Source organism: Urocitellus parryii, chromosome 12, assembly GCF_045843805.1.
Source record: "Urocitellus parryii isolate mUroPar1 chromosome 12, mUroPar1.hap1, whole genome shotgun sequence".
NCBI lineage: Eukaryota > Metazoa > Chordata > Mammalia > Rodentia > Sciuridae > Urocitellus > Urocitellus parryii.
In genome coordinates, this window is record NC_135542.1 from 89874858 (window position 1) to 89901366 (window position 26509).

The 26509-nt window shown below is 33.3% G+C and overlaps 1 protein-coding gene across 6 annotated transcripts in view; it reads left to right on the plus strand.

Annotated features, from left to right (window-relative positions):
• The window catches only part of Znf638 (zinc finger protein 638), a 127250-nt gene that overhangs the window by 75379 nt on the left and 25362 nt on the right, over positions 1-26509 (plus strand). For all 6 annotated transcript variants that reach the window (XM_026405098.2, XM_026405097.2, XM_026405099.2 and 3 more), the window contains 10 exons: positions 1009-1070; positions 4301-4339; positions 5834-6132; positions 7268-7542; positions 8781-8927; positions 9794-9916; positions 17254-17312; positions 17528-17577; positions 22321-22371; positions 25704-25769. In XM_026405098.2, coding sequence (XP_026260883.2) covers positions 1009-1070; positions 4301-4339; positions 5834-6132; positions 7268-7542; positions 8781-8927; positions 9794-9916; positions 17254-17312; positions 17528-17577; positions 22321-22371; positions 25704-25769 — 1171 coding nt within the window. The remainder of the gene's footprint in view (positions 1-1008; positions 1071-4300; positions 4340-5833; positions 6133-7267; positions 7543-8780; positions 8928-9793; positions 9917-17253; positions 17313-17527; positions 17578-22320; positions 22372-25703; positions 25770-26509) is intronic.

Below are 26509 nucleotides of genomic sequence, written 5' to 3' on the forward strand. Positions count from 1 at the left end.
TAAGTATTTCAGATAGTTCTTGCCAAGGCAGAGTTCAAAATTAGTGTCAAATGTTGTTTTAATATGGAAACATCTAGTTTGTCTTTAGAAATGACCTAAACTAAAATGTTTTTGAAATGGAAACAAGATTTTCCTCAAGGGAAGTTGTAAAATTCAGAACTGTTTATTAAGGTTTTTTTGCCTTTCCAAATGCTGGAGGAACAATAAAACATTGAGTAATATACATGTTGCTTTTAACTGATTGTTTTACTTTGGAGACTGTATCTTTAAAAACTGTATTGGTTTTTGTTTTTGTTTTAAAATCAGATGTATCTTTCAGGAGCTATTTATGGTTATAGATTGTAATTTTAGGGCAGATTTATTTGTAAATGAAATAATGTATAAGAAAGCATTTTGTTAATTGTAAAGCTCAATATGTAAGGGATACTGTCTTTAAAATGGCGTCACTTTCCTTTAATCTTGAAAATAAATTAGATTTTATTATCAGTTTTTCATATTTTCACTAATCTTATCATTTCTCAATATAGTGAGTACCTTGTTTGGAATGGTACTGGCCTAGTAGTATTTGGTTGTTGATGATGTTAGCATGAGGTATAAGTCATTCAGATACTATATTTTGAAGATGCTGTTTTGTAGATAACCACTTGCACCTTATTTATAGTTTTTGTTCTCTGAATTTTTTTTATACTCGAAATGAGTTATTTTATGGTCTATGCTTTTATTTTCTCCAAGTGTTAATATGTATTGATTTCAAAATGGGCATCCATGGGTATAATTTTTTTTGAACTTTTTTTATACTAAAACATTTTTAAATGGGATCAGTGAGGTATGGTGTTTCAAGGGCATTTGGACACCTTTAAGTTTTGTTTGTGAAAATTTTATTCCCTGGCCAAATGCTGTTTATAATTAGATTTGTTGTAAAATCGTTTGTCATTTAAAAGATAAATCTAATTAATTGGTCAACAAGAGGAATATTCTAATTTTAGTACTTTTCTCCTTTTACAATAGGATTGGATTCAGCATCAAAACACATCTACTCATATTGAGAGTTGTCGACAGTTGCGTCAACAGTAAGAACATTTTTCTCTTTAAAGATTATTGCCTATTAAAATACTAATTTTGTAGCAGTATATTTAATATTTTTCCAAAAAGAGAGAATTCAGCATGATCCTTTCCTCTGACTCAACTCCTTCCTAACTTAATTCCCAGTAGGTAGATTTTTTTATATCTTTGGTTTTTTTGCTTTGCTGGTTTGCCTTCCCTGAATGGTTTATTATTTCAGAGCAGATATCATTCCCTTCTATTATCTCCCCCCTTTCTCAAGGGTTAAATAAATAAAAACTAATCCAAGCCATATATCAGTATTTAATTTCCAGTCTAAAAGCTCTCTGGCTCAGAATCTTTTCAGAATAAATCTTAAGTAAGGAATGAATATTAGTTCCATTCTACTTTGTTCCTTATTTAAGACAGGGCACCTCTGAAGATTTCCCCTACTAGATATGGAGGTGAAAAATACTGCTTTAGAAGTATTCTCTGTGCCTGTCTCCCTATCTTTTTCCTTTTTCTTTTCTTTCTCTCCTTCCTTTCTTTCCTTCTTCCCTTTGGAGAGTATGTTTACATTGATTTTTTTAAAAAAAATAATACTGAAGATTTAACCAGGGGTGTTTTACCACTGAGCTATACCTGCAGTCCTTTTTATTTTGAGATAGGATCTTACTAAATTTGAGACTGGCCTCATACTTGGAATCCTCCTGCCTTAGCACCTCCCCACCTCCAGTGGCTGGGATTATACCACCACGCCTGGCCAGTGTTGGCTTTTTTGAAGGGTTCAGGAACAGTGTCTTGTGGAATGTCTTCCATCGTGTTTGCTTCCTGATCATTAAATTTAGATTGAACAGTTATGTCACAGATACTTCATAGGTGATGTATTTATTGCATCACATTGAGACATAGTCTTAGTTAGCTTCTTGCTCTTAATCATTATGTTATACTACTTCATTAGTGTATCATGCTTTTAAAACATATTTTTTACTAATTAGGCAGATATTGGGTGATCCAACTCTACTTTTAGTATGTTATGCTTTATCTTTTTGCTTTGAGCTTTGGAGATAAGAGCATTTGTTTTAGTTGGCAAGCTAGTAAAGGTCTAAAATAGTATTACTGATTCCTTTTTTTTTTTTTGGTAGAGGGACACAATAACTTTATTTTATTTATTTATTTTTATGTGGTATTGAGGATTGAACCCAGTGCCTCACCCATGCTAAGCAAGCACTCTACCACTGAGCTATAGCCCCAGCCCTGTTACTGATTCTTCAGTAATAGTTCTCTAGCCCTTATGAACCATAAATTGTAGAGCTCTGGAAATTTAATAATAATTTCTATGTATTTTCAACCAGCTTATCTGTGAGAAAACTAAGGATTACACATATCAAGTAACCGACTTTTAAGTTACATAGCCATTCAATGACAGCACCTACATTGAAAAATCTAGTTTTGTTTGATTACAAAGGTTTCTTTGTAAACCTTGTAGTCTAAGACTAGAAATTATCTTCTTGAAAGGTACAGAATAATGAAAATGTAGGAGTAGATAAAAGGATTTTTTTGTATTGGAAATTATTAACATTAGATTGGATTGAAGTTAACTTTTTGTCCTTGTAGTTTCTCACCTCATAGTTTCTCTCATGTTGCTGCAAGAAGTAGGGGGCAGAAGCTTTCTCAGAATTTTCTGTCATTTTGCCACTTATGTTTCATTGTTTAGAACTTAGCCTATCTTCTGGAAGAGAGCAAATATAACACTGCTTTAGTTTTTGTAGTGAAAGCAGTCAAGAGAAAAAGGAGTTGAGAATTATTGTTAACTCATTAATAATAGCAACAAATAAAAACTATTTTACCTCTTAAGTTTTGATCTAACTTTATTTTCCTGCTAGGTGAATTACTAAAACAATCTGCTATACCTCCATTACCTGACGTTTGTCTTACTACTGAAATTGTATTCCTGAATATTAGTGACTTAAGATAATTACTATGCCCAGCTACCTATTAGTGTCCAGATTCTCTAAAAAAGTTTTAAAATAATTTTTAAAACATTACACACACCTGTAATTCCAGCAACTCAGGAGGCCAAGGCAGGAGAATCACAAGTTCAAGGCCAGCTTGGGCAACTTAGTGAGACCCTATCTCTAAATAAAATAAAAAGGGCTGGAGGTATAGCTTAGTGATTGAGTGCCCTGAATCCCCAGTACCACAAAAAAGAAAAGAAAGAAAGAAAGAAATGAAAAGTTAAGAGTGAAGATGGCTTCTGTGATCTTACTCATTTTTTTATGAGTACTCCTTAATCTTTCATTGTTTTTTCTTTGCTTAAGTATTGTTCATAGATTTTGTTCTCACTCCTCCTATTTCTATGTCCACCCTGTGTTAGTCTCACTCTCAAGACTACAGCTGTGGCTTTTATATGCCTCATTGCTAAACATTTCAGTTCTCATCTTTTTGCCTAATTCTAGAGATTCATGTACAATTGTTTTAAAAACATTTATTTGATATTCTTGCTTAGAAATGTTCATGAGTTTTTCCCTTTTATTTGTGTACAACCTCATTACTTGATTTCAAGGCCTTTCATAAGTTGTCTCTCCCTGAGGTAGCCTTTCCAGGTTTTGTCCTTTATAATTTCTTTTCATCATTCCTATGCTGTAGCTGACCAGACAGTGGAATAGAACACCTATGTTTTGCCTCCAATCCTTCACTTATTTATTGCTAGTATTTGAAATCAAACCTAAAACATACCTGTTGATAGACCTTTTTAAGTGCTATCCACAAAGTAACCTTTCTGTGAATTCTCTCCTGATTGTTCTTAATAGATGTATATCTTCAAGTTGTACCATCTCTCATTGTTCATATTGTATTCTGAGAGATATCATGTAGAATATGATAAGCATGGAGTCCTGGAGAGTTCTGTAAAGTAACTAAAATGTCTTCTCTCTTTTAACCCTTTCTAAACTCATATCTTTGTACCTCTTCTGTGCCTCTAAATACTTTTTGCATGTGCTGCCCATTTTATTTAGAGTTTGAGGCCTTTAAATTATGGGGAATAAGTTTCTCTGATATACATATTAGCACAATACCTTATTTATTGAATTAGACACTGAAAATATTTTATTTCTAAGAAATTTTTCATATTTAAAATATTATTAATCACGATGTAAACTTAGATTTTTGAACAGTCTTCAGATATTACAGATAAAGATTAATTGAGCCATATAATCTTATTTTAAATGTCTATTAATATTATTTATTTTCAAAATAGATATCCTGATTGGAATCCTGAGATCCTACCATCAAGAAGGTAACATTTTTTAATAGCGTTGTTATTGTTAAAACTTGATTTTCAGCTGGGCACGGGTGGTACACACCTGTAATCCCAGTGGCTCGGGAGGCTGAGACAGGAGGATTGCAAGTTCAAAGCCAGCCTCAGCAACTTAGTGAGGCCCTGAGCAACTCAGTGAGACCCTGTCTCTAAATAAAATATTAAAAAAAGAGTTGGGGGTGTGATTCATTGGTTAAGTGCCCATGGATTCAATCCCTGTACCAAAAACAAAAAACCCAAAACAAACAAAAAAATGTCCTTAATTTTCTTCTAAGAGCAAATATTTACTTTTTTAAAAGCTATTCTTTCCCAGAGCAGTGGAGCACACCCCTAATCCCAGTGCCTCAGAAGGCTAAGGCAGGAGGATCGCAAATTCAAAGTCAGCCTCAGCAACATAATGAGGCCCCAACCAACTTAATGAGACCCTGTCTTAAAATAAAATAACAGTGGGCTGGGGATGTGGCTCAGTGGTTGAGCACCCCTGGGTTCAGTCCCTTAAACCAAAAATAAAAAGCTATTCTTTTGAATTGTGTCCTACTTTCATCACTTTTCATAATGGGCAAATGCAGGAAGCTCTCTAAAGCTTCTTTACTTATTGTATGTTAAATAATACGTTCTTTTTCTGAACTTCAACTTTCTTTAATCTTTAATGAAAATATTTTTATTCTAACTTTATTATAATTTCATGTTAAGCTTTGAATTCCTGAGAATACCAACTCAATTTATGTGTATACACATTTATGGAAATCAAAAAAATATATGTAGGCTGTATACTTTTTCAAGGAAAAATTTTTGAAAATATTTCTGTATGTAAATCAGTTTCTAAATTCTCTACTTAGCTTTATACTTGAAAAACATAATTCGTAAGAAATCAATGATGACACTCTTCTGTAAACTAGAAAGGGTAGGATTCCAAGCCATTGGAATGTTGATCATCTGTTCTAATTGGTTTCTTCCAAACCAGAAAGTTGAATTATATCATAACAATAGGTTTTCTTGTTTTAAGTAATACTTGTTATGAGTTTGATATTGAAGGTAATAATTAATTTTTGAGGAGGTACTTCTAGCTGGGTATGGTGGTGACTTGAAAGGATAAGGTAGGAGGATAGCAAGTTCAAGGCCAGCTTCAGTAATTTAGCAAGACTCTCAGCAACTTAGTGAGATTCTGTCTCAGAATAAAAACTGAAAAAGACTGGGAGCTGGGTTTGGTCGCCTGTAGTCCTAGCAACTTGGGAGATTGAGACAGAAAGATTACCAGTTTGATGTCAGCCTCAGTATCTTAGCGAGGCCCTAAATAACTTAGTAAGACCCTGCCTCAAAAATAAATAAAAAAGGACTGAGGTAGCTTACGTAGCTTAGTGCCCCTGGGTTCAATCCCAGTACTGTAGGAAAAAGGAGGTACTTCTGTCACTTAGTATAATTTTAATTTACATTAAATTGCTGCATCTTGATTCTTTTTCTTCTACTTTGTAGAAATGAGGGCAATAGAAAAGAAAATGAGACTCCAAGAAGACGTTCTCATTCCCCCAGTCCTAGGCGTTCTAGGAGATCAAGTTCAAGTCACAGGTTTCATCGATCTCGAAGCCCAATACGCTACCCATATAGACCAAGAAGTCGGAGTCCAAGAATTTGCCATCGGTTCATTTCTAGATACAGATCTAGATCCCGATCCCGTTCGCCATATCGAATTAGAAATCCGTTTAGAGGTAGTCCAAAATGCTATCGATCAGTCAGCCCTGAAAGGACATCAAGGAGATCAGTGAGATCATCAGGTATGCTGATAACCATGAAACAATAAATCTACTTATTTTGATTAAAATTTTTAGTTCCTTTTGTTTAGATTTTAAGAAATAAAATCGTTTTATAAAATTGTAAAATTGCTGTGTGAATTCTGACATATATCTCAGAGTCCATTTTTTTGGTAATTTTGGGAGAGTTGTATCTGTCCATGCACAAAAGTAAGCATGTGAAAACATAGTTTGCCTTAACTATAGACTTTCTTTTTTTTTTTTTTTTTGAGAATTTTTAATATTTATTTTCTAGTTCTCGGCGGACACAACATCTTTGTTGGTATGTGGTGCTGAGGATCGAACCCGGGCCGCACGCATGCCAGGCAAGCGCGCTACCGCCTGAGCCATATCCCCAGCCCCTAGACTTTCATGAATACATTTAAAACTTAAAAAATTACTCATATGTTTACCCTGTTTAAGAAGAACTTTGAATAGTTCTTTTCTCATATTCAATATATTCTAAAAGGTTGAATGTAAATGGAAATATTTGCAAATTTATAAGGCAGCTGGTCTTATTGTTGTGGTCCAAGATCCCCTACATATCCATAGGATTTTTTCAAAGTTCTGTGAGGTTTTTCTTTTTCCAATTACATCTATGTTCGAGGCTGGATTTTCTTTATGTTTTCAACCAAAACGGTGTATCCAGCGTATTGGATGCAAAACCACAAATAAGAATTTTTAAGTATTTCCCATTAAGCCCAACATTAAAGTGTGTAGAGAAATGTACAGTGTTATTACTCATTTCACTAATTTTTTTTTACTTTGAGAATTTTAATCTTTATAAAAGATGTCACCGTTAATATTGGAGTTTATATTAAATGAATTAGTAAATTGTTTGAAAGTTCTATTTTGAACTTTTAATATGGTAAATATCAGTAAATACAATACAAATTCTTTGAAGTCCTCAGCATGTGAAGAAATCCTGGAGCCACATGGAATAAAGGAACTACATATAAAAGCCTTCAGAGTGCACAGTTAAAACTTGAGACCATTTTTTTGTGTGTTTATCTTCCCTATTGAGCTCTGTGTGATAAATGTTAGTCTTTTTTTCATGATGTCATGAAGTGGTTCTATATATTCCTTTCAATTGAAGTTGTACTTACATTCTTCTTACTAGATAGAAAAAAAGCATTAGAAGATGTGGTACAACGATCTGGACATGGGGCAGAATTTAACAAACAGAAGCATCTTGAAGCCGTTGATACAGGACACTCCCCAGCACAAAAACCTAAAGTTGTCAGTGGAATAAAGCCACCAGTTAAATCTATAAGCTCTACAAAGAGTGATGCAAATTTAGGAGGACATTCTGCTCGTAAATCAAAGAATCTTGAAGATGACACCTTACCAGAATGTAAACAGGTGTCTGGTAAAGCTGTCTCTCTCCAGCGTAAGGTCAGTAAGTCTTTTGTTTATTAGTGAAAGTGTACATATATATGTTATTATGGCAAAGAGAAAACGAAGTTGTCTAAATTTTCTTATTCTACATTTCCAATAAATGTGAACTCATAACTTGTTAAATTATTTTGATATGATTCCATTTCATTGGTTTCTCATATACTCTTAGTATAAAAATCCAATAATTCAAATCTTACAGCTTAGAAATGTCAGAGATTTGGCATTTGATGCGTCAAAAAATATTGTGATGGCATGGCAAAATTTTTGGCTGGCTTCACAGATAGATTGTTGTCTTCAAGTGCTTAGGTATATAGTGCTCTCAAATTTTTGTAAATACATTGAAAACTTTGTTTTTGCATGGATCTGGCAGGCAGGGGAGATAACTGGGGATTGTACTCAGGGAAGCTTTATCACTGAGCTGCATCCCCTCCCCTTTTTATTTTTTTGAGACTGGGTCTTATTAAGTTGCTGAGACTGGCCTTGAACTTGAGATCTTGCCTTAGCCTTTCGAGTAGCTAGGATTACAGGCATGTGCCGCCATACCTCAGCACATTGAAGATTTTCACCAACTATTTCTTGCCCCAAAAAGGTTATATTTAAAAAGGATAAACTTAGAAAATCAACTTGTAATTACAGAATTTCAAAGAGACTTTGGAAGAAGTATTAAGTATGGGGAAAATTTTGAAGAGGGAAACATTTTTAATTTGTCTGACAAGACAGTATTAAAGTTCTTTTCATTTTGTTTCAAGACTTCTGTAGGGTAGTAATGAATTTTTTTTGAAAGTTCTTTTTGTATTTTAGATAATTTTTAATATGGATAATAAATTTGATTATTATAGTATATTTATATCTAACAAATGAATATTTAAAAACATTATACCCATATACGATAACATTTTTAATCATTAGAACATACAATTAACAACATGGGAAATTCAGCTTCACTCTATGATGGGCCATGTAGGTTCAAATAGAAAATTTTTCTTAATAGCTCTAGATCATTTCTTACCCCCCCCTTTTTTTTTAGCATTTAAGAATTTAAATGTACCCCTGAGTATAATCCCCAGTATTTCCTCCACCTGCCTTGCCCATGTAAAAAAAAAAATTATAAACATTTAGAACAGATCCATTAATGGACCAAGATTAAAAGGATAATATATTATACAAGGAATTATTATTTTGTTCTTTGTCACTTAACTTGGTTTCTTTTTATTTTCTTTCACTCCAAAAAATAGCTTCGGAAAGAGCAGTCTTTGCATTATGGTTCAGTTCTTCTTTTATCTGAATTACCAGAGGATGGCTGTACTGAAGAAGATATTAGGAAGATATTTCAGCCATTTGGAAAAGTTAATGATGTCCTGATCGTTCCATATAGAAAGGAGGTGAGTCATTCAGTCTGTTTTAAAATTCATGCAGTTGTTGTTTTAGTGATTCTGTAAATTTTTGTTGGGTCTCTCAGCTGGTTATACTGCATATGTTCACTGGGAGTTACAAGTGTTTGGATGTGAATGAACATGTTCCCAATTCTTTGGTACACTTTTCTGTAAAGGGCCAGATAACAAATAACTTTAAGCTTTTGTGGGTTGGCCATAGCATTCTAACTACTCTCACTGTGGTATAAAAGTAGCTATAGTTAATATGTAAATGAGCAAGCATGTTCCCCAAACTTTACAAAAATAGATGGTGTGCCATATTTTACACCAGTGGAGTTATACTAAAATAAATTATTTTCTTTGTATGGTAAGTATTTTTTGGATGTGGGGGATATTCCTATAGCTCATCTGATAAAGTTTAGAACTATGAGGAACCCTAAAACTAAAGCAGAACATAGGTGTGAGTTAAGATAAGGGAACACAGTGGTAGTGTCATCTTTACTGCAGGAAGCCTTAAACATGTTCAGGTTTGAGCAAGCTAGACAAGATCCTGGCTTTACTCCTGTTGTTCAGTTAACCCTGTCTTGCTATTCCTTCTTGTTACATGAGCCTGCCATGGATTTCTGGGTCCCTCTTCCTGTCTTGGTAACAGTATAGAGATTCTATGAGGTTAAATATCCTTTTCATGCATGAAACATGCTTAAGATCAAATGATCAAGTGAAACAAAGAGAGGCAAAAGCAACTGGGCCTTAAACTAATTTCATAGTTTTCTGTTCCATGAGGAAGTATTAAGTCCATTTTAAAACACAGGGGCTTTTAAAAGGTACCCCCCCCCTTTTTTTTTGGACTGAAAAAGAAATAAATTTCATTTTAGGCTTACTTGGAAATGGAATTTAAAGAAGCAATTACTGCAGTCATGAAGTATACTGAAACATCACCTCTTGTGATAAAAGGAAAAAGTGTGAAAATAAGTGTTCCAGGAAAGAAAAAAGCTCAGGTAAATTGAATTTTGGTACTAGATGTTTTGTTGTTGTTGATTATTTTAACCTTTTGTTTAAGTGTGGCATACATGCAAAAAACTTTATGAAATGTAAATGTTAGCCCAACAGATTATGTGTATAAATTCAGATACACTGAAATTTTAAAAACTCTTTATGCATATACATACATAGCACCACAATGGTTTAAATAACAAGCAACAGACTAGGATCATACTTTACATATACTTAACCATATGTAAAACAAAACTAGCAAGTGTCTGTGAACTGCCACCTATATCACAAAACAGAACATTGATAACATCCTTAGCTGCTGATCCTCAACCCTCCCTGCTGCCCACAGGTATTTCCTCACTTCCTTTCTGAAGCCATGGTTGAGTTTTGTCTGTTTTATATTTTTATATAAACAAAATCAGAGATGATATGTTCTTTTGGGATCCTTATTTCCTTAGAAGTGTTAATTTTTATGAGTTTAGTCTTGGTTAGACTGTTTTCTGTGCTTAGTTGAAAGAAAATATCAATAGAATTATTTTAAAATCTTCAATAGTATTGCTTTGTGTGTGCTCTTTTATTTTTCTATTTGCTGTAGAATACAGCAAGGTTCTATATGAAACATTTCCCAATAATAGTCTATCCGTATTAATATATGAGGTGTTTTTCTCATTTTTGCTTTCTGTGAGGCATTACTTTGTATTTTACAATTATTTTAAGGTTCCTTATTGGTTGATGTTTATGTTATTTCTAGGTCTTTCACCATTATAAATAAGACTTTAGTCTTCTTGTTATATGTCTCTCACAGATCATCCTTTTGTGTTATAGGATATACAGTAATACATAGTATTAGATTGCCTGCAAAGTAGTTGCAGTATCATATAACCTTGTAATTTGTGTGAGGACTGGTATTTCTAAATTAGCAATATTTTAATTTCTTTAGTTTTAAAAATTCAGTATATCAAAAATGGTATCTAAGCTGGTCACGGTGGTGCATGTCTGTAATCCCGGTGTCTTGGGAGGCTGAGACAGGAGAATCGTGGGTTCAGAACTAGCCTCAGCAACAGCAAAATACTAAGCAACTCAGTGTCTCTAAATAAAGTACAAAATAGCTGGGGATGTGGCTCAGTGGTTGAATATCCTGAGTTCAATCCCCAATACCCCCATCCCCATGGCATCTAATTTTAATTTGCATATAGTGAACTTTCGTATTTTTATATAATTATTAGCTATTTTTTACTAGGTATTTTAGTGAGTTGTTGGTTTCTTTCTCCCAGTGGGTTCTTATCAGTTAAAAATTCATTTGAGCTGGTGTGGTGGCACTTGCCTATGATCCCAGGGGCTAAGGAGGCTGAGGCAAGAGGATTATAAGTTGAAAACAAGCCTCAGCAACTTAGCAAGATCCTGTCTCTGAATAAAAAATAGAAAAGGGGCTGGGGATGTGGCTTAGTGTTTAAATGCCTCTAGGTTCAATCCCTGGTACCCTCCCACACCCCCCAAAATTCATTTGAAGGTGTTTATTATCCTAGATACTAATTTTGTGTTATATAAGTATCTGTGTATGAGTGTATACACATACATATATATATATATATATATATATGTATGTGTATATATATATATACATATATACATAAGTTTTTAATTTCCATGTGTTCAACTGGACTGGTATTTTCCTCTGTGGCTTTTGCCTTTTTCCCCTTTTATCATGTTTTGGAATACCTTCACTATATCAGTGCCAGAAAGATACACTTCCTTTATTTTCTTAATCTATTTTTCATGGTATAATGTGGGGTTAGGCTTGGTATTATATACAAAATGGGTAGCAATTAACCCATTGCTACTCATACCTACTCTATCCTTATTGATTTAATTATCCTTATTGATTTTACCTCTTTAAATTTCTTTATATACATAGGTCTGTTTTAGATTATTCTGTTACATGAATCTAATCATTTTTATGGTGTTACTATGTGGTATAAATTATTATAATAATTATTATGTAACTTTACAATATTTCCTTATCTTTCTGACAAGAATTCCTCCCAGCCCTAAGCCCGTGGGTGCTTTATCACTAAGCTACAACTCAAGGCCTTTTACCTTTTTTTTTTTTTTTTTTTTTTTTTAATTTGGAGACAGGGTCTTGCTAAGTTGGAGAGGCTGGCCTCAAACTTTTGATCCTTTTGCTTCAACCTCCCCAGTAGCTGAGATTAAAAGGTATAAGCTATCATATGTAGAGTTCTATTTTTAGATATTATTTAAATTTATTTTGGTTTATCTTGAATATTTACTGATGTTGGTTTTAGAATCAGTTTAGATTCCCTGAAAAGTCTCCCTGAGATTTAATTGATACTATACTGAATTTGTATAAATACAAATTCACCGAGTCTTTCTCTTTAAAAGCATGGTTTATCTCTCCATTAATTTAAATTTCATTTTATGCTCATTAGCCAGTTTTATAATTTTTTATAAACAGTTCTGTATACTTAAGGGGCGTTAAATTTATAAGAATACATATATTCATATAAAACATATTTCTCTAAGAGAAAGGGGCTTTACTTTTTATTTATTTTTCAGTAGCCACTAGTCGGGTAATGCATCATCCTAGTTTTCCCTGCTATGTGCATGCTGTCCATTCTTGTTGTCTTGGTTTTGACCCTCTGTATTGCTGATTATATCATTTAGGATTTTGTTCAGTTTCATTTAACAGAAACCTTACCATCAATTTATTAAATAAGAATTACCTTTATGTTTTACTAGGAAATCTTTATGTAGTTTATCCAGAGCTGGTGCAGCAGCTTCCATAATATCTTGAGGAACCTAACCCATCTTTCTTCTCTACCATCTTTAGCATGTAGCTTTCACCTTCAATTGTAAGATGGTTGCTATATCTTCTGGCATCATTTCTATATTCTAATCAGAAAGGAGGAAATAAATGGGTTTGAAAGAATGAGTTACCCAGAAACATTTAACTATTTAATTTCCTAGAACTACCACACATGGCCGTTTCAAGTTGGGGAGGAGGTTAAGGAGAAGCAAGGATAGAATGCATAATTTCAGAACTTAAGCTTTATCTTATTGACAGGAAAATCTTATTCAAAGGTTTGAACGTAATGGAAGGGATTAATTAGGATGATGCATCTGGAATTGGTTTGGAGAATGAACTGAAATTCAGCAAGTGACTTGAAAGCAAAGAAAGCCTAGCAGTTTGACCAAAGTGGAGAGGAGTCAAGAGAGCGCTGAAGTCCAGTTAGAAAATTCATCTAGTCAATTCATCTTGTATAATGGTATTATTTTTTGTAGATTAGTAATCTTGAAAATAGGAAAGTAAAGTAATTTAAACCAATGATTATTAAGCAAGACTTAGCTGGTTATTAGATTTGGAGAAATGGGGAAGCCAGTCTTATTTATTCTTTAATGTTTAGGAAAACAGATAAGAATACATTTAATGAATTAGAGTGTTTCAAACAGATTAAAATCCTTTTAGACAATTTTTTTTGTAAGATTTGTTAAGGTAATGACTTAAGCCCAAGAATCCAGACATATTTGCTATCATGATTTTTCTAGAAATGCATAGGGGAAACTGTCAACACCAGAGGCTGGACAACATGTCATCCACCTGTCAAAAATATTGATGTTCTTCTTTAAATATGGTTTGGATGATGCTGAATTTAAGGAGGCTTAGACGGCTAACTCATGACTCCCTCTGTTGTGATAGAACAGCATTCCTAGGCACTGACTGGAGGGAAACTCCAACAGAACTCTGGTTGTGCCTTCTTCAGACGGGAAGTATGTGGACAGTCTTTTTGGCCTGTTAACAGAGTAAGTGGAAGACATTGAGTTTTCCTGCCAAAGCAAGCCAAAAATAAACTGGAAACCCAAATTAGAAAAAAAAGGACTGTGCTGTTGTTTTCATGGTCCAGATCATGATTTTTGGCATGAGTAGTTAGAACCAAGATGAAACTTAATTGACCTGCCCAAATTGATGTTAGGACTGCCTCTGATGTGTTTTACATAAGTTTTCCCCATTTTGCTGCTTTTCAGAGTCAATAAAGAAATTTTTAGAATAGGTAAAAATTTCTAATATATTTATATTAATATGGATTCGCATAACTGATGGAAACTCAGTTACTTATCTTTAATAATAAGCCAGCATAAATCTCTTTCCTAAATAGTGATTCTTCCTTCTGAACTAGTCCCTTTATTACTGTTACTCATAACCTGAAAACAAGTATTCAGAGAACCCCTCCACCCCCGCCCCCAGAGAAATAACTTCAGGCATATACTCACAAAAAATTTTTTAAAGGGACCGGAGCCCTTACTCTAGAAAAAAAGTGTGATCAAATCGCCCCAAAACAAAACCCTTAGAGCTATGAACTGTTGTTGTGGCTCACCCTGTAAAAATAAGCAATACTTCAGAAATTTCAGTTTGATATTTTTTAGCAACATGTATAATATTATATCTAAAACTAGAACAGTCAACTAAGAGCCAAGAAGATTGCATGGAAATGAAAAATAATTTGGGGAGAAAGTAAGCATTTGAGCATTATAGAAAATCTAGTGAGTTAGCAAGGTGATAAAAGCAAAAAAATGTGATTAGAATTCAGATGAGGGTTGATTCCATTTTAAATAAAAAACTTTCTTAAGCATGTATTATGAGTTTGACAGTGTAGAATCTGCAGAAGTTATACAGTGGTGAACAAGACAGACGTAGTCCTATCCTTATACCTTATATATGAGAAAAGGTTAAAGAGCTGAAACTGATGTAAGAGGAAAGGCTTGGTAGGTAAATCTAAAAAACCTAATCTACACAGAATTGAAACTTCAGAAAGAGGACATCACTTAAATGGCTGTGAAGATTTTAATATTTCTTGGTTATGAAGGAGAGGGGTGACCTACAGTGATCTAGGTAGACACAGTAAAATACAAGAAGTAATCCAGCCTTCAGGAGTGGAACAACACATTATCAGGGTTGTACGGGAAAAGACTGTGATTTATTGCAATTCAGTATATCTATTGCAAGTGAAATTCTAATATAACTTAAGATAATATTTTCAGACATGTATGGGCTTAGAAAGTTAATTCATTTACGTATTTTTTAGGAAGTAATATAAAACAAAGAACTTAAGAAATGGAGAATTATATAAAATGTACAGTCAAAATAATCACATTGATAAATTAATATAGCATAAATTATTTAAAAAGATAATTTTATGCCAAACTATATCATCAAAAATTTGTGGTAAGTGTGGTGGCATGCACCTGTAATTCCTGGTGCAGGAGTCTGAGGCAAGAGGATCATGCGTTCAAAGCCACCTTCAGCAACTTAGCAAGATCCTAAGCAACTCAACAAGGGCTATCTTTAAATAAAGTATTAAAAAAGGGGCTGGAGATGTGGTTCAGTAGCTAAACACCCCTGGATCAATCCCTATCTCAAAAAAAAAAAAAACTGCACTGGGGATCGAGCTCAGTGATAAAGTGCCCCTGGGTTAAATCCCCAGTATCCCTTCTCCACTCCAAAATTGGAATGTAGCAAGATGTGAGGGCTAAAATTTTTAAAACTTATACAGAGGAAATTAGTAGTTTGGAGTTTCTTTTAAAATTGAAAGTAACAAAATAAAAATAGGAGATTTAATATCTTCTGAATCATTGAGGTGATAGAGACATTTGTAATACAGTCCTTTATAGTACAGAGAGGAAATTGCAGAAATTCCCCAGAAGAACAGAAAATGTAAAATTACATGAGAACTATTATGAAAATCATCTCAATTTAGCAGATTTTACTGAATATTCACAAATTGCCCTACATGATTTTTAGGCATTTAAATAGAGTGTGGAATATAACAAAGTCCCTGGTATCACAGAGTTTAAGAGATACAGAGAGAATAGACCATCAATAAATTAACATATGTATCATGTCTATTGGCAACAAGGGTGGTAGTGAAAAACCATCAGGAAAGGGGAGTAGAAGTATTCTTACTGGGAACAAGAAACTGGAATTTTCAATAAGGTAATTGAGGGAGATGTCATTGAAAAGGAGGTATTTGAAGAAGTACCTGAAGAGGGTTGGGGATCAAGCCGTGTCTCACAGAGAAGGAACAGCACTTAGTTGTAAATCACGTAGTTCCACACTAGCTTGTTTGAAGAGAAGAAGGATGCTTGTGGTTGAGGGTGGAAGATAAATGGGTGGTTTGAGGAGTAGAGAGTAGTGAAACATTTGGAGGAAACCTTTACAGGCTATTAGGTTCACCTTTTATCTGCAGTGTCAGTTACTGGTGTCAGTTCTGATCCAAAAATATTAAAAGAAACAATCATAAGTTTTAAGTTGTGTGCCATTGTGAGTAGTGTGACGAAATTTCCAGCTGTTGTGCTTTGTCTTTGCCAGAAACATTAATGAGCCCTTTGTCTAGCATATCCATGCTGTGTAACTTCCCATTAGTCACTTAGTGGTCTGTTTTCACACTAAATGTGGAGGTGTTACAGTGCTTGTGTTTAAATAACCCTTATTTTACTTAATTATAGTCCTAAAGTGCAAGGATATTGATGCTGGAAATTTGTATATGCCAAAGAGAAACTGTGCTTCTTTTTAAGTGAAAAGGTAAAAGTGTAATCAATAAGATATTTCAAGAGACCATATTTGCATAAATTTTTATTGTCGTATATTTTTATAATTGTTCTATTTTATTATTATTAGTAGTAAATCTGTTGTTGTACCTAATTTGAAAGTTAAACTGTCACAGGTAGGTATGTATGTAAAGGAAAAAATACAGTATATATAGGGTTTAATACTATCTGTAGTTTCAGTTATCCACTGGGGATTTTTAGAATGTATACCACACAGAAATGGAGAGATTACAGTACTGGCTTTTGCTCTGAGTGTGGGAAAGTTTTCGGGGCTAGGAATGGCAGGTTTAATCTGACTTTATGTTGTCAATAGGGTGTGAGTAGATGAAAAGGCAAGGACAGAAGCAGAGATCCTTCTGAGTCAATTGTATTAATCAAAGCTAAGTAATTTACCCTGATTGAATTGGAGTGCTGGCAGTTAGACATCTGAAATGTCACAACACTATGAGAAATCATGTTTTTGAAAGATAATGATTAGAAAAATGTATGTGAGTGATGAGAAAATATAAAATTCTGCTGTATGATCACAGATTGAAGGAAATATTTTTATTCTATCTGTATGTAGAAAAAAGGGTAAATAAGCATTTATACTTCATAGTAGGAAGATTTTAAATGGTTTTTATTTTTCTTTTTGAATTCCTTTTGCTTTTGTGCATTTTCTAAATTAATTTTTATAATTGGGAGAAAGCTAAAATTTTTGTTAAATATTTTTTGTTTATAGAACAAAGAAATGAAGAAGAAAACTTCAGACTCAAAGAAATTAGCTGCATCTGCTTTGAAGTAAGTGATTCTATGGTTTCATATGTGAGAATTAATGTGTACATGAATTGAAAAATTTAAATTTTAAAACTGTATTTTAAATCACCATAACTATAATTTAAATGGGACATTGTTCCAGTGGAATGATATTTACCTTTTTTAGTTTTGAATGCTTCATTTTTAAAATTTTATAGAACTTCTAAGTTGGTTGCTAATTTTTTTCTCCTTTTAAATAGGAAAGATGCAGATGCTTCAAAAACTGTTGAAACTGTTACTTCAACTTCTGGTAAGTTGTTAACTTTAATATTCATCCAAATGAGGGTGTTTTGTCATTTCACTTGAATGTTTTTACAAGATGATGCTTGAAAGTCATTATTATACTTTAAATTGCATCTTTAATTGTATTAAGTAAGCATTTAATATTTAGTGCTCTGTAATACAGAATATCTGGAATAAAGATAAGGACTCTATGAGATAATGTATATAAATGACCTATTGTAGTTCCATATTTAATAGCTGTAGCTGTATTTTTACATATTTAGGTTATAATACTTTGCTCCAACCTTTCCCAATAAACCACAAGATAAAACGTAAAGAAAGGTTTGGTAAGATTGCTTACCTGTTTCCCTTTGGTTTTTAAAGTTAGCTGAGAGCCAAAAAGTAAATAACAACAACAATAACAAAAGACTAAGTAAATAGATATTATTACATTTGGGTGCTAAAAGTTGTTTCTTTATACTCAGGAAGGTACTTCATGTCTTTTTTATGAATCTAGCTAAATGAATTTTGCATAGTTTTGAAAAACTGTTATCTTTTTCCCTCAATCCAGTTAGGACTAGAAAAAAATTGCAGCCAAAATATACCCTCTTGAGACTAGTAAGGATAAATAGATTAATAGTGAATGACAGAGAGAAAACTAAAATAAAGCAGACATGAAATATAATCAGAGAATTAAATTGTTTTTTGTATGTTCTGTTTGGGGATGGCAGGTATATAGTGAGTTTTGGATTTCTATTCAGAATAAGATAAGATTTGAGGTACTGAAATTATTAACCAAGTGACTGGAAAATTGGATTGTGTAAAATTATCTCCTTTCTCTAATAATGTTTAGTTGGATAAAGTAATGAAGCATTGGACATTAATGGAGGTACTGTGGCAGTCATTTTGACTAAGATTTTAAATTAGATGATGTATATATTACAAGTATTACATAGAAGGCTGAGTTATAGTTCAGCAGTAGAGCGCTCACCTATCATGGCTTTGGGTTCCATCCTCAGCACCACATAAAAATAAATAAATTAAGGTATTGTGTCCAACTACACCTAAAAAATAAACATTTTTAAAAAAACCAAGTATTACATAGAAACAAGATTACCTTTTGCAGGGAGATGGCATAACAAAGGCAGTAAAACTGAGGAAGCACTCTGTAGAAGGCCTTTAGGAGTCATGCTGAGGAGTTTTTTATTTGACCCAGTGAATAACATTTCCCAAAATGTGTTGCATGAGAGTAATTTCTAGAAGATGATTTGGGTCAGATAAAATTTAGGGAATGTACTATTTTTTTTTTTTAAATCCGTGAAAAATTTATTTTCAGTTTTGTTTAATCCTCTGTTTCCTAAGCTTGGCTAAAGTACACTCCATTTTTACTCTAAAATTGGTAAAAGTTGGTACAGACCCTGGGTAAAATTGCCATAGAAAATATGGAGCCATCTACTAGTTGTTTAGGATTCTTACATAGATTGATAAATGGAGAGATTGAAAAGTCCTATTGAGGAAACAGTTGGATTCACTTGGGGTAATTAGGACTTGATATGAAAAGGTTAATTAGAATGGCATATGAAGGTAAAGTTTGAATTTTGTTATGTGGAATTTTTTTAGTAAGATATAAATATTAAAGGAATATAATAATTTTAAAGTTTTGGGTTGGATGAATTTTGCTCCAAGAATGGTAATATTGGGTTTGCCTGTAGTTCAGCAGCAAGGCGCTTGCTTAGTAGCATGTGTGAGGCACTGGGTTTAACCCTTAGCACCACATAAGAATAAACAAATAAAATAGGGGCATGCTGTCCATTGACAACTACAAAAAAAAAGAGTGGTAATATTGGTTATTACAGAAAAACATGATGTTAGATTTCAATTTAGCCAGAATTTAGCTATTTTAGAATATCTCCTGAATATCTTTAATAGCTAGTCATATGGCATTGAATGTGGAATGCAAATATGTAGGAAATTTTCTAAGTGTAAAGTATAAATGTTAAGTTTTTCTAATATAATAAAAATAATTACTGTGAAGAAAAATGCTTCAAGTTAAATACTAAGCACTTCCTATTTTCTAATGTAAATATAGAAAGAGAGGAACCTATAAAGAAGTGTTAGGTGAAAGAATGGTATACAATATCTTTTTTGAATTTAGATATGTCAGATTGAAGAGTGATATGAAAAGTCAATTAAAGATAGTTTGATTATAAGCACATCAAAAAGAATGAAGCTGTGGGGAAGAGGCAAAAACATAAATTTGATCATAAAGGGAGACTTTTAAATTCTCACCCAATACTAATATGAAAGAAATAAAAACATTAAATAATATGTGTTTTAGAAAGTGAGAAGTGCTGTGACCAAAAGAAAAAAATAGAACCAGGATAAAGGTGATTAATTGATTTACCTTTAGAATATAGTATGTAAATAATAGTGATTTTTTTTTAAGCAAAAAGTTCTACTAACAATCTGTTCCCAAAAAGGGAAAACAGGGGTAAGTCAAATTTTGAGCATCTATTTGAGTTATGTTATTTACACTGGGCACTTAATGTATTTATGTTGGTTACTTTATGTAATCTTTTCTCATTTTTAAATAAGTAAACAGATTCAGAGAAGTTATTTGACTTACTGAAGACCACATGAAGAGTTAGGACTCAAACTGTATGATTTCAAAGTGTTTCGCCTGCATAAAACTACTGCTATCAAAATGAATTCCCAGATGAAAATTACTTTATTTTAAATGTAATTATAGGGGCTGGGAATATAACTCAGTGGTAGAGTGCTTGCCTAGCATGTGCAAGGCCCTGTGTTTGATTCCCAGTACCACACACATACAAAAAATATATAATTATAAAAATAATAAATGATTACAGAGCTTGTTCTTAATCTCTCTTGATCACTGTTCTTCTTTTATCTTAATAGTTTCCCTAAAAGTTTGCTCCACTTTTCATGCTATGCTTTTTTTCCTAGTTGATTCTCTCCTTTCCATGTCTTTAAGGACCAGTTACATCTCTTATACATATTTAAACCTTCTCCATACCCTCAGATGTACTCGTCTCATTTAAAACAATTACCATGGATTGAACCCAGGGGAGCTCTACCACTGAGCTGCATCCCCAGACCTTTTTATTTTTTATTTTGAGACAGGGTCTTTCTAAGTTGCTGAGCCTGACCTCCAACTTGATCCTCCTGCTCAGCCTCCCAAGTCTCTGGGATTATAGGTATGCACCACTGTGCCTACCTTTTAACCTTTTTAAAATCTAGTATAGAATAAAGTCCAAATTCTTCATCTTTACATAAATTACCCTTTGCCCTTTGAAGGCTTCATCTTCCTTTTTCTACCTCAAAATTCAGCTATGTTTCAGCCTCTCAGAACAATTTATATTCTAGGCATGCTATGCTCATTCATCTCTCAGTTCTTTACTTATGCTGACCATTCATGTAATTGTTGTCTGACTCTCAGTGAGCTTTACTTAGTACCTACTTAACAAGTACCAGGCAAGGTGCTAAAGGTAAAAAAAAAAATCAGTGAAGGGGCTGTGGCTGCATTCCTTAGCATGTGTAAGGCACTGGATTTAAAAATAAAATAAAATAATTCTATCCAAAAGGTCAGTGAAAACTTCCTTTTGTGGGGTAGGGTTAAGGCCAATTTTAATTCTTTCTTTATGGCCTGTCTCAGTTTCTTCAGTACCTTCCCTGACTTTCCTTCTCTGTTAAAAGTTTGCAGCTCTCTTCTAGTAATAATTTATACATTAAATCACTTGGTATTAATAATTTGTGTTAATAAGTCTTTGTATCCTTTACTTGCTGGGTAAGGGAACATTTTTAATTTTATTTTTCCATCATTTAAATGTTAAGTCTTATGCAGCGGCGCATGACTGTGATCCCAGCAGCTTAGGAGGTTGAGGCAGGAGGATCGGGAGTTCAAAGGCAGCCTCAGCAGAAGCAAGATGCTAAACAACTCAGTGAGACCCTGTCTCTAAATGAAATACAAATAGGGCTGGGGGTGTGACTCAGTGGTCAAGTGCCCTCGAGTCCAATCACCGGTATTCCCCCCAGAAAAGTTAAGTATTTATATCAAAATAACCATTGGATCAGAAATTTAATGTGTCACATAGCCTGGTAAAGATATTTTTAAATGTGGACAACATATTTTTTAAATTCCAAAATGAGGAAATTCATTCCAAATAGGAAGACATTTGATTACATAAAAAATACTTTTACATAAACATTTCTTAATATTTAAAGGGGACAAGTAAATGAGGAAAATGTCAACAACTTAAAGAGAAATTTGGCAAATAGAATAAGTAGGTAAGATGATGTAGGGATGTAAGAAATAAGGAAGATATTTAAACGTGAAAATTGATTCAACTTTTCTTATAATTAACAAAAATTAAATCATACCAGTGTTGATGTCACATTGGAAAGATTTCATAACTTTTGTCACTGAGTTAAGCTTATGGTTAAGTTACTCAAACATAAGTTGTTATGTTTGAGTGGAAATGTAGAAGCCCCACTCTCATATTTGATAGGAATACTAATTGGTACAGCCACGCTGGAGGGCTCTTTTAATATTAATTATTAAAAATTTAGTGTGTACCTTTTGACACATCAAGTTCATCTTTAAGAATTTGCCCTAGTAATAATTCCTCAAGAACATCTTGGGATGTTTCTTGCCATACACATAATCAAAATTAGGGCCAGGTTAGCTCTTACCTTAACCCAAATGATGTTATTATAATGTGTTATTGAAATATTTTTCTTGTTATTTTAGCCAAAACTGGACAAACCAAGACATCTTCGGTCAAAGTAAACAAATCTACAGGTAATTTTTTGGGAGGGGGGAGATTGAAACAGTGTCCTTTCGCATGCTAGCAAGTGCTCTACCACTGAGCCACACTCAGTCCTCCAGGTGTGTTTACAGTTAAGATCTAGACACATTAGCTAACTTTAAATTAAGAATGTCTAGCAGTAGTCTTGGATTTCATGTGATACAGTCTTATTGAATGTATATTAATTCTCAAAATATATAATCATCCTGCAATTCTGAGAAACAAGATTTAGTGCATAATATTCTTTCCTTATAGTAATTATCAAAGTAAGATAATTTAACTGGAGAAAGTATTTCTTATAATGAACATCACAGATATTTTCTTCCTTTTCTTTCATTGATGTTGTCTCTTACTTTGTTTTATACAATAGTCCAGAAAGCAAACATGATCTCTTTGCAGTTTTTATAAGACTAGTGGGTTTTAAAGTAATTATTATTATTTTCTTTACTCTGGCATAATGCTTCCTTTTCCTTTCCCTTCCATTTCTACTAAATGCAGGTTAATTCAGGGTCATCTTTAAGTGGATAAGAGCAGTGGATTAAATTGTCTTCCCTACAGTATTAAAAAGAAAAAGAAGTAGCTTTTTACTGGGAAATACCACCATTAGTGGCAGACCCAGAATTTTCATGTAGCAGTTTCTTAGAAGCAGTCATCTGAGGGGGTCTTATATTGCAAGGAAACTTGTCTTAAGACTGCATTTATTTATCAACAGTTCATTATTACTTTGATAGGAAGGATATGGAAGTCACTGGTAGAGATTTGGTAGGCTGGGAGATAAAGCTGCTAGAAACATCCCAAGAGTCATCTTTGTATTTCTTGAGGAATTATTACTAGGGCAAGGGATATTGGAAATAGATGCTGGCTTTTTTTTTTTTTTTTTCTTCTCAAATTTTGGTGTACAAATGGAAATAGGAAAGTGAATTGACTTGTGATAATAATAGGGATAGTAAAAGAAACGCATGATAGGCTAGGGGCAAAGTTACTTCAGTGTAGTAAAATTTATGAATTACTGGGGGCTGGGGTTGTAGCTCAGTGGTAGAGTGCTCACCTGGCATGTGTGGGCACTGGGTTCAATTTTCAGCACCACCTAAAAATAAAATAAAGATATTGTGTCCACCTACAACTAAAAAAATAAAAAGTGTTAAAAAATTTACAAATTACTCAGAATTGACTACTTGTGTGACAGATTGTAAAGAATTGGTGCAGTAGTTCCTGTACCCATAGGGATATGTTCCACAACCCACAGTAGATACCTGATACTGCAGATAGTACCAAACCACACATATACTGTTTTTCTGACACATAAATATCTGTGATAAAATTTATTTTATATGCTAGGCACAGTAAAAATTAGCAATGATAATAAAATAATAAAAAATTGGGAATATGATCTCTAAAAATATTTTACCAATTGTACTTTCACCTTTCAGTGAAAGTAAGAAGCACTTAACGGCTTCTTTGGCATGTGTGAATTGTCAGCATCACAACACTTTTTTTTTTTTTTTTCAGTTGTAGGATGGACACAATGTAGTTATTTATTTTTTATGTGGTGCTGAGGATTGAACCCAATGCCTCACACATGTGAGGTGAACGTATTACCACTGAGCCACAACCCAGCCCAGCATCACTACTCTTGAGCTTTGGGGCCATAATTAAGTAGTTAAGTAAACACAAATGCTCAAATAATAGTGTGATATCAGAGACTGCTACTGAGTAACTAATGGACCAGGTATACATTGTTGATATGCGGGATAAATAGCACATTCACATCTCAGGCAGAATGAAGCAGGACTCAGAATGACACAAAGTTACTTATAAATTGTTTAATTTCAGAATTTTTCCATTTAATACTTTCAATCTTTGGGTATATGAAACTCTGAAAAGCAAAATTGAAAGATACCTTTCATGTTGCTGTTTTAGAACAACTATTATGGTCTGTCCTTGAATATAAAAGGTGGATTTGTACACTATTACTCTTGGATTTTATGGATGTCAGTTATTCTCTCCCTCCGTCCCTCCCTGCCTCTCTCTGTGTGTCTGTCTTTCTCCACCCCCCTCAATTCTCTCTCCCTGTCTCAGGGTGTGTGTGTGTGTACGAGAGAGAGAAAGAGAGATTGATATAATTTTTCAAAAGTATGGTTGTATTCTTACAAGGTTACTGTTAGATAGTTGTGACAATCTCCAAGCACCTTTGTTTATATATGAGGAAATGTATGCAGAAATCATTAATGCCCCCACATTTTTTTTTTTTTTTTTTTTTTTGCTATGGCAGTGGTCGGGCACCAGGAATTGAATTCAGGGGCACTTGACAACTGAGCCACATCCCCAACCCTATTTTGTGTTTTATGTAGAGTCAGGGTCTCACTGAGTTGCTTAGTACCTCACTGTTGCTGAGGCTGGCTTTGAACTCTTGATCCTCCTGCCTCAGCCTCCTGTGCTGCTGGAATTATAGGCATGTGCCACTGTGCCTGGCCACATCTTCTTATTTTAACTTGGAATTCAACTTAGATTTATGGCATTTTCTTGCTGAGTTGTTATAGATTCTAAAATTCAAAGCTAAATTTCAGAATGGTGAGGTTTTTGGCTTCTTAGTGATCTTTTTTTTTCTTTTTTCTTTTTAATATTGTTTAGTTGTTAATGGTTCTTTATTTATTTATATGTAGTGCTGAGAATTAAACTGAGCGCCTCCCACATGCTAGGCAAGTGCTCTAGCACTGTGCCACAATCCTAGCCCCTTTTTAGTGATCTTTACTGCAACTTTGATGATCACAATCTCTATAAATAGCATCATCACAGAAAGTAAGCAACAATAATCCATGTGTAGGCAAAAAGGAATTAAATAGTCTTGAACAGCTAGAACACCTTAGGAATAAGTCAGAAACGGTCTTTATGTGACTTTGAGATGTTCTGAATTTTTTGGTCAACTGACAGCAAGGGAAGCTTGGATCTTGGAGGTTCTGTGTATAACTGGTTTTGGAACCATTGAAAGTGTGGGATTTGGAATTGTTTTTATGTTCTTAGAATTAATAATTTAGCTTCTAGTTGATCCATTCACTTAGAGATTCATTTAACTCACCTTAATACCATTTACACATATCCTAGTAAGGGAATGAATTCTTATGTCAGTGATTTCTTTTCCCCCTGAAGAAATTATCATAGCTGGATTTTAGGAAATCATCTGTGCTTTCCAAGATGATACAGCATTTTATATTTCAAATAAAAGATGTTCAGTTTTGCGTATATTCTTTCTCTGTGAAGTTCGTTCTTTGGAGATTGTTGATACTAGTTAAATAAACCAGTTTTGACTGTAGCTTTTCTTATTTAGGGAAATCAGCGGGTTCTGTAAAATCTGTGGTAACAGTAGCTGCTAAAGTTAAAGCTATCAAAACAGGTAAGACTAAAAGAGGTTTATTACGTTTACTTTTAATTCTTCCCTAAAGCATACAAATACAATATCAGAAACAAATTTTAAATTCACAAATAATTTTTAGTATTTAATAACATTTTGAAATAGATATTGCTATGACCTATATAGGACTTTTATTTGTTGGTACTTTTATCTTGGATAGTAAACTGCCATTAAAGATACATTTTTGTGCAGTGATATAACTCATAGCTATATTTTATTTATTCACACATGCACACATCTGTATATATAGCTTTATAGATTGTATTGATTATATTTAACTATATATGTAGTTTTAGAGATTGTATAGTTTGACAGATTTATAATCATATAATCAGGCTACTCTGTCATTCTCTCCTATAAATAGTTTAGTCTTTGCTTTTTTTTTTTCAGAATTTTTGCTTCACATTACCTTTCCTAGCTTGTATAATTTTTTTGATGTTTGTTACTTTAAAAGATTAGTTCTTTCCATGTTAGTAGAATGAATTTCTCTGTAAAGAAATAGTACATTTTCTCTCTAAGTACGTTATTTTAAATAAATGTAGCTTTTTGAAACTTAGCATGATCTTCTTAGTGGTGGTATCTTTTCTTAGACTAGTATCAAAGAACCTTTGCAGAAATTCTAAAACATGTTTTGCTTCTGTAATTATGTGTTTCTACTACATGAAGGTTAAATTTATTTAAGGCCATCAACAAAACATTGTATCTTGGGCTGGGGTTGTGGC